The 20,491-nt window shown below is 37.1% G+C and overlaps 1 protein-coding gene across 1 annotated transcript in view; it reads right to left on the reverse strand.

The window, feature by feature from the left end:
• Positions 1–4,077: 4,077 nt before the first annotated feature.
• The window catches only part of cacna2d1a (calcium channel, voltage-dependent, alpha 2/delta subunit 1a), a 67,865-nt gene continuing 51,451 nt past the window's right edge, over positions 4,078–20,491 (reverse strand). Inside the window, 18 exon segments of the mRNA XM_081364019.1 lie at positions 4,078–5,549; positions 7,310–7,392; positions 8,144–8,256; positions 8,680–8,806; positions 9,186–9,241; positions 9,766–9,818; positions 10,610–10,762; positions 12,535–12,606; positions 13,117–13,155; positions 13,682–13,749; positions 14,122–14,193; positions 14,278–14,381; positions 14,462–14,527; positions 15,026–15,107; positions 17,614–17,714; positions 17,812–17,872; positions 20,038–20,042; positions 20,044–20,065. Coding sequence (XP_081220145.1) covers positions 5,433–5,549; positions 7,310–7,392; positions 8,144–8,256; positions 8,680–8,806; positions 9,186–9,241; positions 9,766–9,818; positions 10,610–10,762; positions 12,535–12,606; positions 13,117–13,155; positions 13,682–13,749; positions 14,122–14,193; positions 14,278–14,381; positions 14,462–14,527; positions 15,026–15,107; positions 17,614–17,714; positions 17,812–17,872; positions 20,038–20,042; positions 20,044–20,065 — 1,394 coding nt within the window. The 3' untranslated portion in view covers positions 4,078–5,432.

Here is a 20,491-nt window from a genome sequence, read left to right on the forward strand (position 1 = left end):
CAAGCAAGTAAATAAGGCCAACGGAGATTTCATGAAGTTATTCTCCATATCCATCACCCCTTTCTGTTTTATACCCATTTAATGGCATCTTGCGAGACAAATACTACAAACACGAATCACATGAGTAAGCAAAGTTGTGATTAAAATGAATTATAAGATGCAAAAGGACCAGAGACACCTGCTCAAGTGCACACCGCATTTTTCACATCAATTCCTTAGCACAATCAAATATTTACACTACTGCTTACAGTCCACAAAATATTTTACAGCATTATAAGACTGACAGCTTTAATAATGCCTCAGCCGTTAATATTACAGCTTATTTCCTCCCTCCAGTCTGTAAAAATCTGTAATTTTATATCATACGTGTCCTTTTAGGGCTTCCTCCAGCTGTTTCCCAAATATAAACGGGCCTTTCATTAAACAAAAACACTGCGGGGACTGTAATTGAACTTATTTGAAATGTCCCCGAGCACTGAAGTACCATACGTGAGCTGTAACGGTCTCGGAGTATAATCACACATCGCAGAAGGAGCCCGTTTAAGATCGGCAATAAACGCAGGAACGACCCTGTAAATCTGCATGCTGCTGGTTTCACATTCAAACTCAAGGTGAAACACTACAGAGGCCTTCAATGTCAAGGCAAAGCAGAGCGAGCGAGCGCATATGGCGATGGAGCAACAGAAAAGCGATGGCAGTCAGATAACATTGTGTGAAAATATCGATGGCTCTCAGTGATTTCGAGAGGCCGTGTTGTGGTTGGCTCGGTCCGAGTCCTCGCCGATGACAGAAGAATGTCACATGAGAGCAGAGAAAATGCAGACTTCAACTTCCCTCTGACATACATGGGGAAAAATGTTTTGGCACCAGGACAAATACAAGTAGAAGTGATTTTGGAAAAGAAGAAAAACAGAAATCTGTCACGGCCAAAGCAGTCAAGGCAAAGGACACAGCACCTCTTCCATTGATGGCAAAGTTTTTATTCTGAATATACTTGAACATGAGGATTATAAACAGTGGGATTTTTTATTTAGTTATCATTTTTGTTGTAGAGAATTGTATTTTTTATATATATTTTTTAAACAAATATACACACTGATTGACTCCGGTGAATCAAGATTCACAAGAGTGTTACACATTAAATCAGTGGTTCTCAACTGGCGGGCCGCAGAACACGGAATCAAATAATAAAATGCGATTAAGCTTTTAACAATGCACAAAACTTATGCAAAACTACAATTCTATGCGAAAAAAAAACAATGATGTGAGGGATGAACATACAGTTGGTTGTACTGTATACCTTAGTGTCGATCGCTCATCAAAAAAGCATTGAAAATAAGTCCGTCCAAATATTTCCAGCGCGGGCGCACACACACACAAAAACTAAAACTGAATAAAAAAAATGAAAACCTAGACAGACATCAGTATGTCTTTCCCTCACAGCTTGCAATGAAACATGCTGTCTAGCCCAACTAAGGTCTCAAATTAGTAGCAAAACAAATATAAACTTTTTAAAGGAAGGAGAAAAACGCTTCCTATATCTTTTTTAGTTGACGTCAAAACCCTTGGCGTAATGTCATTTGATAGAAACAATTAAGCCAAATTAGGCAGATGACAACATGGTTACTTGAAATCAGTCAAAATCCTCAATCACCATAAACGAAACGAAAAGAAAATACAACCCAGATTACATTAAACACAGGTTACGTTTGATATTGTTTGGGTTGGCACTTAAATTCTGGCTCCTGAAGCAAAACCAGATGGGAACCACTGGATGAAAGTACAATTGAGGGGGACTGAAAATAAGCCCACAGATAAGTCCTCCTAAACCATGACTGAGGCAGACTGACGGTCAGCCAAGAGGCAAGTGGAGGCAGCAGGATCTGACTGACCACTCGAAACACGCTTCACACTAGTAGACTATTCCAGAGATCAAAACCCACACAGTCCAGACAGACAGAGAACCGAAACGCCAGCTTCAAAAAACCCACATTTTGAAAATATTCTTTTCCTGAGGTGACAGCATCTGAACTCGCAGTTAAACAGTGCGGCTTTTTTTCATCCCAGTTTGACTGAAGAACAAAAGTTGCTATATCTAATTTAGCATTTTCAAAGGAATAATATGAATTGATCTCATATTTCCACTGAACATCTGTCTTTTTGATATCCTAGAAAACACTTTCACCTCTATTAAGGTACCCTGTAAACAATTTCTGTCAGAAGTTGGAGACCCTTAATTCTTTCAAATACTGGTCCCAAATCTGTTTTGACATTTGAGGTTAAGGTTAGATTGGACCGTCAAGATTGGGATACGTCTCGGTTCAGCAGCTGTCGCCCCAAGAAAAAGGCAGTGAAAGTTAAGGTGCGGTCACATTAGCAAAAAAAGGCCCTTTGTCTATTGTCAATAATGTAGCGATTTATGAAGCGCGGCTCACACAGATCGCACTTTCAAACCAACCAGCTTTCCGTTGGTGAATGCGCTGAATTTGCGTGACTAACTTGAATATGAGCGAAACTTTTTCACCCTCATGTGAAATTTCCTATTGAAATGACTGGATTTCTCCTACCAAATTTGGCTGAGGAACTGTAAATGTGACCGCAACTTTAAGGCAGTGTTCTGAATGGAATATTAGCATACTACTTACTGAATACTGTGCAGTATCTCTTTAAACATTCCAAACTGTAGTATGCTACATTGTGACATAACATGGCGTCCAGTTATCTGGAAAAACTGAACAGTTAATTAGTGTAAATATGTACATTTTTGCAGTCACGCTGGAAAATGGCGGTCAAGCCACATTGCATTGTGGGATGTGGGATTTTTAGCAAAAATAGTTGGTCTTATTTGCAGATTGAAAATTTGAATACTGTCCATAGTATACATACTATATACTGCGAATATAGTAGAAGTATGCTAGAATGCTATTCCGAACAGAGCCGTAATCTGTTACTTTACACACTCCAGCACCTACAGAGGCAAATATTCTAGCATCACACACAAAAGCAGATGTTCACATGCACACAACTATGCTTAGTTTTCACTTCCAGTGCAATACATGCCAACTAAACAGGGCATAAGGAAGAGATATTAATATATTAAAGGTTTGAATACCCTCACTGGCTGCTTTCCTGTTTTTTTTAAGACAAATAGGTCGGGAAAAACAGAGTTCTATGGCACTTTTAAGTACAGGAAGTGAAAAACATGTATTTAAGTACATTATACTTAGTATAGATAAACAGGATTACATTAGTTTAGCTGGGAATTAACATGGGTAATTCGTCGAGTTAATGGTCTGGAGCTGGAGATGTTTTCAATAATTTCTCATTTTGACAGCCAATTAACTATGATGTTTATGGTATGGAATACATTGATTTAATGCACTTCACTTCTAGTATGCTTGTCTGATTAGTGAAGTGATGAATCACGGAAAGATTTTGAGAAGAATGGCTTTTAAACGCAAGCCAACTCCACCTAGTACAATCAGGTTGTTTTCAGGTGCATTAACAAAGACGTTTCCTGTGTTCAGAGGAAATTAAGCGTAAAGTAACAGTGGCATTGCTCACTGGAATTCATTTTCCATCCCAGATTTGGATGTTCTGTGGCTCCGTGTCTTTTAATTTCCTGTTTTTCTAAGCTAAGATAGAACATGATGGTAATCTGCTGATTGAGACCTAAATAGCTTTGTACATGTTTACACTAAGCCAAAAACCAATGCAAATACGGTCCATTAATAACTCTCAGAAATCACGTGTCTGCTAGTAATTTAGCAATCAATACAATATTGAATAAATTGAATATTGGCTAAGCACCAGGCATCCGTCCTCCTCTTCAAAAAAATAAAAAAAATAATCATAATTTGTCTTGCTTTTCTTTTTCACAGGCTTCTATAATTATCCTTGTCTCTTCTCAAAATCTTAATTATTCCATACATTTTGGATTCATGACCAGATTTCATTGAGGCACAAAGATTCAGTCAGGATCTCTTAAAGGGACGGAAGTTTCGTTTGTCAGATCAGAATGACGATATTATGCATTTCTCTGCAGAGCAACCAGGGTCAGATTGCACATGTGATATTCCTTCACTTATTTTTATATGTATCCATTTACATCAAGGCACGTTGACAGGAGAGAAAGGCTGACAGAGCACTGCCTCTGACATTAAAGTGAAATATGACACATCAGAGACCCGAAAGACAGCTCAACCAGGGGCAACATTTCTCATAAAAACAAAATAACTGTAAACATTAGATGATTTTCTTTCCACCTTTTCGATTTCTCCAGATGATATTAAAGTGTGGGAAAGAGCAACTGTCATAAACGCCTTTTCACCCTTCTGCATATCCACACACATACATTAATTATAGAACAGGAAAATTAACATTAAACATACAGCAAATCTTTAAATAAGTTAAAAAATCTTAAAAGATCTAAAATAAACAGATAATGCACCAAAAAACAAAAACAAAACACACTCATGCAACAGCATTCTTTTTTTCCTCTTCGTATTCACTACCAGGACACATAATTTTGCGAGCTAGATTTTAGGTCGGTACGAATTGGCAGTTGTTTAAAAAGCCCTAAATAAAAATGACAGGGCAGTTTGGCCATACGACCTGCTTGGCATCAAGTGCAAAGTACAGCAAGACCACACACAGGGTAAAGTTTGGCAGCAGTGCACAATTGAATGCACTATGGGCGGATAAAAATCACCGCGTGATAGCGAATAGGGGCAAATGAAGGGAGGGATTGTTCTCACACAGCGGTCGGAAATGAAATCGATATTCCCGAGGCACAGAGGTGGACACCACTGGGAAAAACAAGAGACTTTTGCTATTGGGTCACTTGCTCATTTGTCCTTTTTTTCCAGTAATGGGCTGCAGACCACAAACAAGGTTGGATTCTGACCCGACCCTGAGGGGTCTATTAAATATCTCAGCAGGGCAAACGTGACAAGGCCATAAAAGTCACATATAAACAGTGTGTAATACTGAGGAACTAGTTGCTGTAAATATGCTGAAGGACAAATAGGTTAAAAAAGGCATCACACTGGTAAAGGGTGAAACTTTGGTTGGCAGTGTTGTGATTGGATTATTTTTTTTCGTTATTACGCTGGGACGTAGTTCATCTCCATGGGCAAAGTGAAGATGAAGTGTCAAGGTCTGCCCACCCAGTTAAGTCTGCCCACCCCGTCGCTCATGTGGAGAGAGTCCGACCTCAGAGGTCAAATGTTAAAGGTCGTTGCTCATTTATCATCTCCGACCTACTTTGACCTCAAGGGCTGTGAGTGATCATGGCTTCGGTTTTGTACTTCCTGGGTCAGAGCCTCTCCCTCCATGTGCTGGGCTGTGGCGTGGGAGTCCGGATGAACGTTCATTTGTGATGTGGTATGTGTTTTGGCATCGTAGAGGGGTGTGGTGTCTCTGTGCTGAGGTCACGAGAGACAGTGTCCTCGTCCAATCAGAAGCCAGAGCAGCAGCAACTGGAGGATGACCATGGACACGATCGACGGAGTCAGACCTGATGCCCCACCACATTCCTCTTCGTGCTCCTGTTATCATGCCGACAAGACAAAGCCAATAAGTCTGATAGGGAATTAATGGGATGATCGTGTAGGAATTACCGTAATGATGAGAAGTAAAACTTTTTTTATTTCAAACTTGTATTGTTCATAGCAATATAGTATAAAAACATTAGTGCTGTCAAATCATGTAACATAAAAGTTTTTGTTTACATAATATGTGTATATATATTATTATATTTATGTATTTATGTTAGATGCGATTAATCGTGAGATTTGACAGCACTAAAAATATTAATACAAAAATATTAAAACATACAAATATGATTACTTTTAATTAAAAGATGTCATCTCATAATTACGGTTATTGTGACAGTCACAATTAATCTATACTTTAGGATAAGTACAATTATTAAATATGCTGTAATATGTTGGTGATAATTTATTCCAACGAATGAAAAGGTGTTGAATTAGTCAAGAATGAGTTACATTAGCAGTTTAAGAAGATGCAAGAAGCAACAGCTAAGCTAATTAGTTTGAATCGTGCAAAATGAAATGCATGAAAGAAAGAGATATTAATCTGAATTAGACAGAAATAATAATAATAATAGAGTGAGGCAAGAAAGTATCATAAAGATGAAAAGACAGAATTGTGCTGGCTGATAGCCTTATTTATTCGATCTGTTTTTGCAGTGGATTCAGGTAATGCATCAGATTTGCACAGAAAGATGTCTTTGTTCTGAAAAGAAAGATGAAATTAAATTTACTATTTAAATACTCATGGTACTCAAGGTGCAGAGCTAAACCACTGCTGTTTGAAATAGATTGTGGAAACTTTGTGAGTAAAATGAGATACGATGCAAAACTGTTTAGTGAATGTACTTCTCAGTTGACAGAGAATAAATAAACAAATAAATAATGCAGGAGAGAGAGAGTGAGAGAGAAAGAGAGATAGAGAGATGGACTGACCCGAGACAGCACATGAACACTGGCAGCAGTAACATGAGCAGAGAGGAGAGCAGAGGAGAGCCTGCATTTCTCCTACACATGGCCTCATCCTAATATATATTATACAGCCAAATACACAGCAGGAGAGAGAGAAAGAGAGGAAGAGTCATGCAGAAAAATGTTTGACAGTTTAGGCAACACACGAAGAAGTGCTTGAAGCGTTAATACTGTAAGTACAAAGACAGAATCCAGAGCAGGAAGTAAGTGTATGTTTAGATAAAGATGCACTACTTGCTCAAAAGTATGTGGACACCTGAACACACCACTCATAATGTGCTTGCTGAATGTTAAGATTCAATATCATGGGCTTGATCCAATTCACCCTTAAAATGTTCAGTGGGGTTCATGTCTTGGTTTTGTGCAGGTCTTCCACACTAGACTCTTCATTTCTTTAAAAAAATTGCATAACTATAGGCTTGACCTGTTAGTCACTCATCTTAAACAGCCAAACCAGAAAAGTGGGTGTCCACATTCTTTAGGCCATGAAATGTACATTCTTGTGAGATTACAATGTCAAACAAAGCCAAGCTCTCCTAGATCTATCACACAGAGACTAATATCAGAGTTGATTTACATTGATTATATCTCAAAAATTGTCATGCAGTGTCTCAGTGTGGTAGATATCAGGTAATGACTGAAATGAGAGCAGGTAAAACAAGCCATTTTAGAAGAATAGGGGACATGTGAGATCCAAGCATAATGCACATCAAGTCGCGCTGAACGCTAGTTTGGTCTCAATCTGTTGTAGGATCTTGCCGGAAGAAGGTGTTTGTGTGACCTACTTCATGGTTGTTGTCAAAGCACTCTTTCGGACCTTTCCGATAACGTGGGTTCTGGGCTAACTTGCAGGGATCTGGACCCGGAGCTGTGAGTTCAGAGTGAAGTTCAGGAAAAATAACATGCTAATATTCTAAGTGAGGTTTTAAACTAATCTAAATCTGAGGTAAAGTTAACTATTTTATGAGGTGGCGATTTCGTATGAATTCGGACAATGTGATTCGTATGGCAATGATTTTTTGAAGAAAGGCATGGAGGTCCAACTCAACTCCACCCCTAAAAATAAATGTCAATGGGACATAAGCAGATCATACGAATTCATTCGAATAAGTCACCAATTCACCAAAATGGATTTAAGACAACCCTGCTCAAAACAAAAAAAAACATTTTTTTATAAAAGCTGTTCCATCCTGGTTTATGCAGGTCTGGTATTGGTGGTCTAGCTGTTGATTTTTCTGGTTCAACTCTAAGTCTTGCTAGTTTAGCTAGCAATGTACCATGATGGAGACACCATAATACAAACGTCCCATTACTTAAAGTCCAGATAAAACTTTGCAACCCATTTAACCTTGATATGCGAAGTATTTCCAAGTAAAATGAGGCATTTGATGAGATAAACATGTTGGGTAATGACTGGTCAACCATTTTCCCAGTTCACTGAAATAAGCTATTTGGATGAAGCGATTAACTAAAATGAATCAGACACAAAAAGTTACTGGAAAAGCTACTTCTAGTTAGTTTCTAAACTTTCTTTCCAACACTGACAGTGACCTAATGAGTTATCATCATCATTGTGTGTTTCAATACCAAATGGTAAGTTGAATGTGTATGAAGGATACAAGGCTTTTCTTCCTGGGAGAATGGATTTTCATCACATATCTGGCAACTCATCTGTGTGTCAGCAACAATAAGCACCAGATTTGTCTTCGGAAGCTTTTCAGCTATGAACTGCCTGAAAATAAAAACAAAAATATACACAGCCTAATGGGCACAATTCCCCTGTGATAAAAATCACTTTGATCATTAAGAATTGGGCCTACAATCAATTAAAAACATTATGTAATGACATAATCAAATATTCTATTGAATTTATTTATCATTATACGATATGCCATCTACATAAATAAATATTTAATTTATTTATTTAGTGTTACATGATTTGCCATTTAATTCATCAAATGAATCTCAATCAATATTTGTATGAAAAATGCTCCCAAATGAAGATAATTTGCTTTGTTTGTAGGAGAATGCATTTTTTTTGTTGCATATACTTATTAATCAGAAAAATATAACATTAAATTGAATAATGAAATGTTTTTGTGTCAATTTCCCTCCATGATTAAGTTCAATTTCCAAAATGGTCACCATTTCTTACCTAGAGCAGTTTAAACACTCAACAGTCCCCTTAAAAGTTGTCTCGTTGTTCTCAAAGAAATACTGCGTCTGCTCTTTAATGCAACTCTCTTTATATGGTGTTTCAGACAGGCCATCATCTTGTTCCACTGCGAACAGAACACAGTCGCAATTCAATTACAATGAGCTAATATACTTTCAGTGTTTCTTTGAATTAATGTTGATTCAGTGCCTAAATAATCCCTGCTGAAAAGTCAATGAGCCAATCAATTTTTTTTTAATTTCCCAAAGTACACAGAATGCAGTCAAAATTTACACCATGCTTCCCATTACATTTATTGTATTCTGACATTCTGAAACAGTCTAATGAATAAGTGGTCGCGCTTTGTACACAATTTCATCTTTAGCATTCATTAGCATTTGTAGTTTTGACAGTAAACCAGAGGATAATACAAACAGGCCAACTGCCAAATTGCAATGGCTTAATCATTGTTTCACAGCATTTAATTACTGATGCCAGGCTCTTACCTGCCTCAAGGAAATTAGGAAATGTGATGCTGACAAACAACTGCTGCAATATTGACCTGGAGAAATAAAAAGAAATATTGATTCCGCTAAGAAATGTTTCAACTGCTTTTGTCTATATAATAGCAAAGTCTCTTTAAGACTAGCCATTTCACTCGGCGGCCATCTTTGAAATGCCTCTCGCGTATGCAAGTGGAGCAACTAATTTGAATGGGGAAACATCAAATTCTCCAAAACTGTTCGCCAAGCTTACGATTAAATTTCATATTTGAAATCACCAATGAAATCTGAAATCTGGCTCTTATTTAGGAGGCGGAACTTATTCCGCCATGTTGAGCGGTGCACTTTTCCCCATTCAAAACAATACGAGAGACGCGTCTTTGATAGTCTTTGATATAATAGGGTCCAAAACAACATTTGGCCCCTATTGACTTCTAAAACACTACAAAACATAAAAGGAGAGATCTTCTTTTTCCACAGAAGGAAGGTAATATGAGGGTTAGTAAAAGATGACAGAATTTCGTTTTTGTATGAACTAAGAAAGTTAATTAGGGCAACATTTCAAAAACACTTCTTCACTCACCAGGCTACTGCAGAAGCCCACCAACCAATGTTCAGGATGTCGGCTATGGTGGGCTAAAAGGGACAAACAACATGTTATTAAACCTACACAACAATTCCGGGGGCACCTAAAATGTCCTTGTGGCATACCATCCCGAATAAAATCAATAGATTAGCTGCGTCTCGCAGCATAAACTCTGGGATGTTGGCACCTTAAACTCTCATTCTCTCAGACATTCTTTTCTAACTTTGCAAGTTGCATATCCGGAGCTGAGAAGCACCAAAACATCCTGATTTTATTGGCAGGGGCCCCTATTACGACCCTGCCAGACAGAAAGGACCCCGTGCCAAACAATACGGGAGATATTAGACGAGAGCTCAGCAGATGCAAGCATAAATCCACAAACAAGGCTAAACGAATGAGCTCAGGGGACGATTAGCTGCCGCACACGCTGCTCTGATTAGCATGAGAGGAAGTGTCTCTTTGTGATGATTCATGGTTGACTGTGCGTGTTTTGAGAGATTTAGTCACCATGTAAGACATGGTCGTAATCCTTCAAGTCACACAGATCAGAGAGAGTATCGTGAGGCTAACTTATCAGTGTGATATGGAACATGAATAACACAATGAAGTTCACTAACCGCATGACTAAACTTTATATTCAGAGGAAAATGTGCTACATAAGCCAATCCTTATTTACAAGTGATAACTTGGCCAAAACAGTTTTAAGACAACACGCACACCACTACGGGATAGACATTCATTGTGAGTGAATTGCTGTAGACACATTTTTGTTTGGATTTACAAACTGACTTTATTTTTGGTCATGAGGAACTGAAATGAATTCAAAGAAGATGAAACTCACCACGTAGACTGATCTGAGACCAGCGGCAGCTTTAGATTCTTTGGTGGGTTCACAGAGGGCCTGGTAGTCATAGGTTTTGTTGATTGAGTACAGGGATACATTCATCATATTTCTCATTAGGCTGGGGTCAATCATACCGAAAAACTGTCCGATCTGAAAACACAGAAAATGCACAAATGCATATTTACTTAAAAATAGGGGTCATAACTGTACCATAAACTTCTATTGTTTTTTACTGGGATAATTATAATTACTAAAGACTAAAGCAGGCTTTTGCTGGCAAAAAGTTCCATTGTTTATTACCAGAAGTGTAGCATTGCCAAGCTCACACAGTGACTTTCAAGTCAAGCATCCTTTTATTGGTCAACACTGCGTGACCACCTCAAACCTTTTTGCAAAATCCGTGTGGGGAAATCTTTCACCCTTACGCGAAATTCCCAATCGTGTGAATTCCTATTGAAGTTACTGGATTTTGTCCACGAAATTTGCCGAACAGCGGCAAACGTAACCGCTCAAACCAATCCTTTTTCTAGTTGAAGATATCTCCGGACATCTCCAAAGGAAGGTTTTGTCAGATTTATCTTATTTCTGGGGACAATTGTATGGCCCTCATGAATCTTCATTTTTAAAAAGAAACAGTCACAGACTTTGAAGATTTACCACTGAAGAATAAAGTATACAAAGGCTATTTTTGTTTTCAGTTAACATCATTTAAACCCGCAATGAAATGTTTGTTTATTCGCCATTTGCTCTGCAGATGTCCTGAGATGAGCTACAAACAGTCTAAGGAATCAAGCTCTGAATACACATACATCTGCTCCTGAAGAGTGAGTCGTCAACTATTAGCAGTTTTCAGCAGGACAAATCCTTTTTGAATCTGATTCTTTGTCAGTGAAGCTTATTGTTTGGTTTGTTTAGGTAAGGTAAGGTAAGCTAAGGTAAGAAGGTAAGGTAAGGTAAGGTAACGTAATTTAAGGAAAGGTAAGGTAAGGTAAGGTAAAATAAATGTAAAATAAAATAATAAAATAAAATAAATCATGGAAGAAGATGGTATCTGTCTACTTTTTTCATATTTTCCTCACTGATTGTTGGGAGAATTCTGCAGAATGTGTTCAAAATAGTGAATAATTCTGACCTAGCAAAGTTATAATTTCACAACATTGCTCTATAGTTTAAAAGCAGGCATCAGGCATGTGTCACTATGGGGATGAGGATGTCTGTCTGTACTTATCTGTAGAATAAGCTCATGCTGTGAACTACATGCTGTGTGTTTAAAGAGTGTGGAGCCCACCGTGCACGGGGGGCCGATAGGATCTCTTCTAATCTTATTAGGAAAACCTACTTCATTACCATAACTTAAACCATAGAAAGAGTTGTCTGAGAGCCCAGAAAATCTCTGAGGTGTGATACCGACCGCAAGTGTGTGAGGAATAAAAAAAAAAAAAAAACACGTCCCTGTTCTGGTTACTGTTACGAACACACACAGCTTAGCTTCCAGCTTTGTATTAGACGTAAAAATGTAAGAGCAAGTTCGTCCGAGACTATAAGTCAGTCCAAAGGTGATATAAATCCTAGAGTGTACAGAACGGCCGCCGCTCCCCGTTCAATAACAGCCGTAATGAATGTGCGGTCCTAGCCGACCCCTGGAGAGTCTGCCCACACGGAGGGGAGGAGACGGGATTTAGGGCACAATCGGTCCCCTTGGCTTCAGTCCTGCTGCCAAACACTCCGACCGTGATTTATCCCGCACACACTTTGCTCTGATTGGTTTCCCTCACTGAGCCTAACTTTAAACATTTACTCTACTGCTGTTGCCGGCGGGGTGCAGGTGGGGTTGGGTGGGTGCTCTCCAGGGGTCAAAGAAGGGGAATGTGGAATGGAAGCAAAATGGAGAGGTTCTGATTGGGTAAGAGAAAGAGGCCCACCATATTCATGTGCTCGTCCTGATTGGCCATGACAAGGAAGCCTCCATCGTCCAGAAGTACACAGTCCAGATACTTTGTGAGAAAAAGATAAACACAGTTTTAGAGTAATATACACTAATTAAGAGTCAAGTTTCTTTCTTTTTTTTTTTTTTTAAGAAATTAATACTTTTATTGAGCAACAGTGTATTCACCTGATCAAAAGAGACATTTATATTATTACAAAAAAAATCACTAAAGAATCCTGAAAAAGGTTTCCACAAAAATATTAAGCTGCACAACACTGATAATAATAAGAAATGTTTCTTGAGCAGCAATCAGCATATTAGAATGATTTCTGAAGGATCATGTGACACTGAAGACTGGAGTAAGTAATGATGCTGAAAATTCAGCTTTGATCACAGGAATAAATGACACTTTAAAACATATTAAAACAGAAAACAGTTGTTTTAAATTGTAACAATCTTTACTCTGTAAAAAATTACTGTTTTGTCCTGTATTTTTGATCTAACCAATGTCAAATGGTAATGTATATAATATAGATAATATAATCTCTTCAGATCTAACAAATAAATATGATCTTACCGCATCATTTCTCCTGCACCCACAGATTTCACCAACACACTATGCAGGAAGATTTACAAATAGACAGATTGAGTAGCACAAAAGTATAAATACAATATCGGCTATCAGTCAATATTATTGGTAGACATTAGACATGTTGGCTCATATTGGATATTTAATTGTGCATGTTCTTTTTCACATCTACATTTAAATAAATAATACATAATAACACTGTTATTAACACTGTTAAATGTAAATGCAAATCTTAAAATTAATATACATTTTTACACTGTACATTTATTGTTTTAATGTCTAAGTTCACCTATAGTATTTAGAAGGTTGATTTTAGTTTAAATATTTATGTCTAATTTATTTAGACAAAATAGCATACATTTTCTGCCATTTATGTACTTGTATCAGTGAAATGCATCAGTATCAGAGAGAATTTTACTATCAGTGCATCCCTAATTTATGCAAAAGCCAAACTGACACCATTAGGATAAATCAAACTGGCAATATTCCCAATCATCCTTCTTACTTGCACTAGAGTTAACAGAAATACAGGTATTTGACTCTTTGCACTCACTTTAGGTGTAATTGTAGTGTTCATGAAGCTTTCCATCCAGGTCTGTATATCCAGTTTTACACCGACAACTGAAACATATAACAAAAATTAATTCAGTCAAAATTATTCAAAATTGCATTAGTTCACATTCTTAAACAACAATTCAAACCATAAAGATTCATCCGATTATTACCGGTACTAGTAATCTATTATTAGTATATTATTAGCTCTACTGATAATGTTGATGCCAATATCTAGGGAGCAAGATGGCCAATGGCCAATGTCCAACGAGTTTTTATATATAATATATATATATATATATATTTAAAATACTGTCAGATTACTTGACCAAGCTTTTATATTGGTATATCACTACATACTTTGTTGTATCTTTCTAAACCACTGGCTATCTACAGTATATTCCTATGGTAATAACTGAAACTATAACGTCAGACTCTCACCTGCTGGTTTGAGCATGAATTCATCAATTCTCAGGTCCAACGCTCTGCTTGCTAAAACTGAATCTTGAGTTTCTGATAAAGAGAGGGCAGAAAATGTCCATTAATCCATAGGAAAAGTGGTATATGCCTGTATAATCATCACAAACACATACTTACTATTCATTGCGTATGATGTAAATATATAAACATCATTGTCCAGACTTCTCTTGTAGAAACTAGACTCATACGTTTCTGCCTCTTCTGTCCATTCTGGACCAGCACTGCGAAACACACACACAGAGACAATTTTAGTCCTATGGGCCAGCCTGCTATTAAAACGTAAGAAATATAACAGATTTACCTCGCAGGATAGACTCTAGTGACACCGCCATCTGTCGCCACAAACTTAGCCTTGATTCTATCATTCCTGACAATCACAAAAATAAATAGGCTAAATTAGACTGAAAGAAACATACTCATGCCAATCAGTGTTTAAATATATGAAGTTGACAGAACAATTCATGCTTCTCATGTGACTTTCTTTCTCTCTGTGGAACACAAAAGGAGATGCTTAGCAAAATGTCCATGCTGCTCTTTTCCATACAGTAAAAGCATACAGTGCCCAAACTTCTAAAAGGACAAAATAGCACCAAAAAAGCCATTTTTTATGATGCTCTTTTGTCCATTTTGAAACTTGACAGTCCCTGATCACTATATGCTTTCATTGTATGGAAAAGAGCAGCGTGAACAAAGTTCAAAACCTTTTGTGTTCCACAAAAAAAAAAAAAAAAAAAACAATAGAAGGTCATACAGGTTTAGAACAACATCAGGAGAGTAAATAATGACGGAAATTTCTCTATCCTAAGTTAAAGTTAAATGAACGTGGCCCTGTTTTTTTTGCATTTTATAATTCGGTGTAACTCACAGTCCTTGTTCGCTCCAGTGTTTGGCCAGTTCAGCGGTGATGCCAGCGTCCAGCAGCATCCTGTTTATTAGGTCCATTTTACCTGAGGAACAATACACAAATAAAAAGGCCTCAGTTGACATATCGCCATTCCTTTACCATCGTCCATCGCCCGAGCATCAAAATGACCGTCACACTACAGGAGCAAAACCTAACGGAGGATCAATAGGCACAAAACAAAGCTTTACGTCATTATAAGCTTCACCTTTGACTTGATAAATGCATAAACACCTGTTGGTCATGAGTAAGAACAGACTCCACATTCTGACCTTTGAGGCAACTGATGCCAAAGTCATAAAGAAGTAGGACTTCATAAAAAGAGAGCGAGACAGTGACGCAAAAACGAGGCGGTGAGAGCGTAGGGAAAGTAACACGTCGATTCATTTTCCGAGACGTGAAACACGATTGTATTCTTCGGCGGTATGAAACAGCAGTAAGTGTTCAAAGGTTTTTCGTTTTTTTTGGTGCGGGTACCTTAAGAACATTAAAGTGTTTTATAACATCGCACTGCAGTTCATTACCGCAAAGTCTTTACGACAAAACACACACACTTCAGAAAGAGCAGCTGGTGTACAACTTTATTCCGCCCCCCTTTGCATGCCGCATGCTTTTCATTAGGACCTGATTGAGAGCAGCGCAAGACCACAATTCAACTGATCCGCCTGTGTTTGACAGCGAGGAAATCGTGGACTTAAAATACCAGGCCTCTGTGACAAATAGCCCCAAAATTTAGCGTTTACAGTGCTATGTTTTGCCGGTTACAACATTTTATTGTCTGTGCTCATGAGGAAGTTTCATTTCTTGACCGAAAAAAAAAGAAAGAAAACCAGACAACAACATAAGTCAAAATCATTGTCTGTTGGTGAATGTGAGTGAATTTTTGTTCTGTTGTATTTCTTCATCTGAAATAGAGATCAACTTTTGGAGCATTAATAAACATTAATATATTATAAATCTAAATATTTAAGTTAAGTTGTTAAGTTATTGTCCTTGACCCAATCAATGTACCAGCACACATCCTCTCTCTCTCTTTTTCTGTGACATGTCCTGCTTTTCCTCTTTCACACGGGGTAATTGGTGCCGAATTGGGGGGTGGGCTCGTAGGTATAAAGTATTACAGCCAAACCTACACATTCAACACATGTGCACCAAACCAAGTGATTACCGCAGCACCAACAGATCCTGGTGAGATCAAAGCGGCCTGTGGAGAGGAAGGTGAGGGGAAGAGGGTGTCTGTGTGTGGGGGCAAAGGGAGGAGGTTTACTTAGCATTAACACGGTCAACAAGAGAACAATAAATATAATTAGATTGAAACTGAAACACACAAAACCTCTAATTTAATCAAGAAAAGGTGTATGAAAACAGCTTTTGATGTCATGTTTTGAAACCAAAGTAGTTTGATTGTGAATAAAATATCTCATCTATGCAAGAACTTAAATTGATTCCAACTGTTTTTTTTTTATCTAACATCCTAAGTCTATGTAGTTTATTTACTTTTGTACTAGCAAATTAAAATATGTCTACTACTTGATTTTTTAACAGTTTAGGCATTATTTTGTAAAAAAAAAAAAAATGTATATATATATATATATACACACACATACATATATACATACATATATACATATATATATACATATACACATATATATATATAGTGTTAAACTGTTTACAAATTATGTATTAAAGTAGTTTTAAGTACAATCAATTTGGATGTTTAAGGTCATTGCAACTTAAATTACATTAAACTGACTTAAAAAATGAGTTGAATCTTGTAGAACTTGTTGTGGTATTTATTACACTGTGTTAAGAAAAAAATTTATTATGTGTAATGGTATCATTTAGTAATATTGTGATGTAGTAATACTTATAATACTGTATTAATTATCATTATTATTTTTTTATTTGGTTTAGGATTGTGCTTAGGAAGGTGCTTATAATTAACCATAATTTACTATCTTTACTACAGCCAGTAACGTGTACAACAAGTATAAGTGTTAACCAATGTAGTGATAAAAAATATATTAAAAAGTGTCATTGCAATAATTTGTAATAATATAATATTGCATATCTAAAAAAATACTCAAAAATATTATATGTATAATTTGTATGAGATAATTATAAACTCTTTAAATATGCATTAAAATGTGTAATTGAAATATTAAGTAATAATATTTCTAATACTGTTAAAATCTACAAATTACAAAAAAGTATTAAATATGTAATGGTATTATTTAGTAATATAATGTGATACATTTTTAATACTATAGTATTTTAAAAATACTATTATAAAGTGCAACAAGTTTGAATTATGAAACAAAATTAGTGAAATGAAAATAGTTATGAAATATATACATTTATTAGCTAATAGCTAATAGTAGCTACTACTTTTAAGTAAAGTTGGTCGCTCAAAAGACCTACATGTTTAAGATTATGACCCCTGAGCAGCCCCAATGAACTTTGAACTAGCGGTATGAATCCCTGGCCTTCAAGCTATGGTACCACCCTGTTACAGCTCAGTTTTAGATTTGAACCAGAAAGATACTCACACTCTGGGTTGTTGGGGGTCTTTGTGTCAATGTATTGATTGAAGTCGATGAGAAATTGTGTGTTGTTGTCACTCTGAGCTGTCAGATCTGAGCAGTAATCTCTAAAACATGAAGAGGAACATTTCTCAGAATCATTTGGACAACAACGTGAAGGTAAGTAAACAGTCAGTCACAGAACTATCCCTTTAAGAAACTGACCTGGGTGCTATAAAAGTATATCCATACTCTTCAAATTTGTCCACCTGCAGGCTTTCAGAAACTGAAAGAAAATATCAGAAATCTGTAAGATCAAAGATCATTTCAATAAGTTCTGTCATTGCAGCGCGGTAAAATAATACAATACAGATATACGGAATAAAAACAGACCCCAGAACTTACAGGTACATTCAAAATGACCTGACAGTGAAACACAACTCTACAGTCAGCAGGACGCTGAACAACAGCTTGTACAAATATGTAAGCTTCTGTCTAGTAATGCAGTTATCTGCTGTGACACCCTGCTGTTCAGGCACACGACTTCACATTCGGGTGGTCCAGAGAGAGAAAGTTAGGCCATTACATATGATCAAAATAAGAAGAAAATAATCAAATAAAACAGAAGGAAATAAACAGAAATGGTGAAAGTCATCATAAAAGATCATCATTAAAACAGGTAAAATCAGGTCAAAAATTGTTTTTTATGTATACAATTGTGGCTATGTTTCTGAGTATGTTTTTTTTTTCTGAAACCAGATGATGGACTCAAACATGAGAGAGGTCAGACGTTACATCCGGAGGGTTTAAACATGAAGGAAAAGACAAAAGGGAGAGAAAAACAGTACTTGCCAGTTTCGTCTGAAGGGTCAAATGCCGCAAAGAGGGAAAGGAGGGAGCGATTTACCCAGGAGAGGAGGAAAGAGAGGCAGAGAAATAGGGTAAAACCACAGGGTCAAAGGTCACCAATATTTTATTCACAGAACAAGCCTTGAATAAAAATATTGCATTCTGATTTAAGGCTTTCTGCTCATTGTTAAAGTGAATGACAAGAAATGTTAATGAATTATGCATTCACATGAGCTAAGAGAGATGACAGATGGAGGGGGGTATAATTTCACGCATTGAGTGGCTAAACTGTCCAAATAATTATTGAGGCCACACTATTTTCAATTGTTTTGCTAAAACTTTTCCTTATTCAATCTCTGTGATGGTATCATACATAAAAGGACAAAAAAGTGGTCAAATATAGCTTGGTTTGTGCTGTCACAGGGAAAAGTCGAGGACTGGTGGCAGATGAGTTATTAGTACAGACTGTTATTGCGGAACAGTAACGTTAGAGGCTGTTAAAGTTAAAAAGGGACACACACATACCACATCTGCACCTGGACATGAACACGTGGACCCGACACACATATACGGAGGAGATGCTTCCTAAAGAGCGAGGCCTGTATTTTGTTAGACCGCCCCTTTCTGAAGCTTTGAAAGCATCCAGATGATTCAGAGAGCGAAGGGGCGGAGATTAAAGTACCGGTTCAGAGCACAAAGAGTCACACTCATGTCTTCTGCGGTTTCACCTTATAAACCTCCAGGAAAACATCCACTAAACATCTCCTGATGCTCTCTCACATACACACATATTCACAAAAAGCTCAGGCCCAGTAAGGAAATGTACAGTCGCACTTTATGACACTCACACTGTTGACAAACACAGTGAAGTTGCAAGAAGAGAACATATCTAAACTGTTAAACTTAGCTGGGAAACATTAACACATGCAAAGCAGACGTATGTGTGTTTGTGCATTATTTTCTATGGTGACTGTGATTTCGACACTGTAAGTGTAGAGCTGGTTAGAGATAGACCGATAAGGAAAAACAAAAATCTAGTTTAAAACACATGTGCCAAATTCCCAGGAATGTACTCTTTATATATATATATACATATACATATATATATATATATATATATATATATATATATATATATATATATATATATATATATATATATATATATATCAGTAAAAAGTATGCCGTTAAGAATTTCATCCTGTATTTTTTTCCTCATTTTAATATCAGGACAGTTGTACCACCCTGACATTTTGCTTTTTACTTTAAAAAAGAATTTTAATGAAGAAAATGAAGACACTGTATGTATGAACTTTTGCATGTCTTTTCGAATACCCCCAAAAGCCTACTTGCATGTAAGGTCTTTCTGTCCCCAATCTTAAAATTTGAAAAAGTTACATTAACTTGAGTGTCTTGGACTAAGTGCATACAATCAATAAAATGGGTTAAATTTGGATTCAAATCTTTCTTGACAATGAACAGCTCAGAAAATGTGAAAGACGATTCCATCTGAGCCTGGATATCGTCACAAAAAAACAATATCGGCCGATCTCTAGTGAGTATCACTGGACACAGTGAGAAGGAAATACAGAAGGAAAATACTTGCCGGAATTATTTGAGGGACTCCAAGCTATGTACAGACAGGGAAAACAGGAAAGGAGAAGAGATGGAGAGAAAAACACACAGAGAGAGAGAGAGAGAATGAAAAGGGTTTGGGGAAGGCAAAATAAAGGAAAGAACATGAGGGGTTTCACAATATTTTATTCAACCCCAGAAGCTTTGAATAAGAATATTGCACAGGAACTGTGAGGGCTCTCCTGAATGGATGGGCATTTGAGATTGGCTTTCCTCTCCCAAAAGCCACATGAGAGAGGACGAGAGGGTAAACACACGCACAGAGGTGCATCTGGAAGAAAAACAGGGTGTAATATGCTCAGGGTGAGTCGCTTTTGCCTTTAAGGGGGTCGTCGTCCCGTCTGGCGAGGCGTTCTCGAAAACAGACCACAACTGAGGAACCACGCTGTTGCATCTCCAGAGGAGGTGAGGGTTTTAAAAA

The sequence above is a fragment of the Scardinius erythrophthalmus genome (genome assembly GCF_964197995.2).
Source record: "Scardinius erythrophthalmus genome assembly, chromosome: 4".
Taxonomy (NCBI): domain Eukaryota; kingdom Metazoa; phylum Chordata; class Actinopteri; order Cypriniformes; family Leuciscidae; genus Scardinius; species Scardinius erythrophthalmus.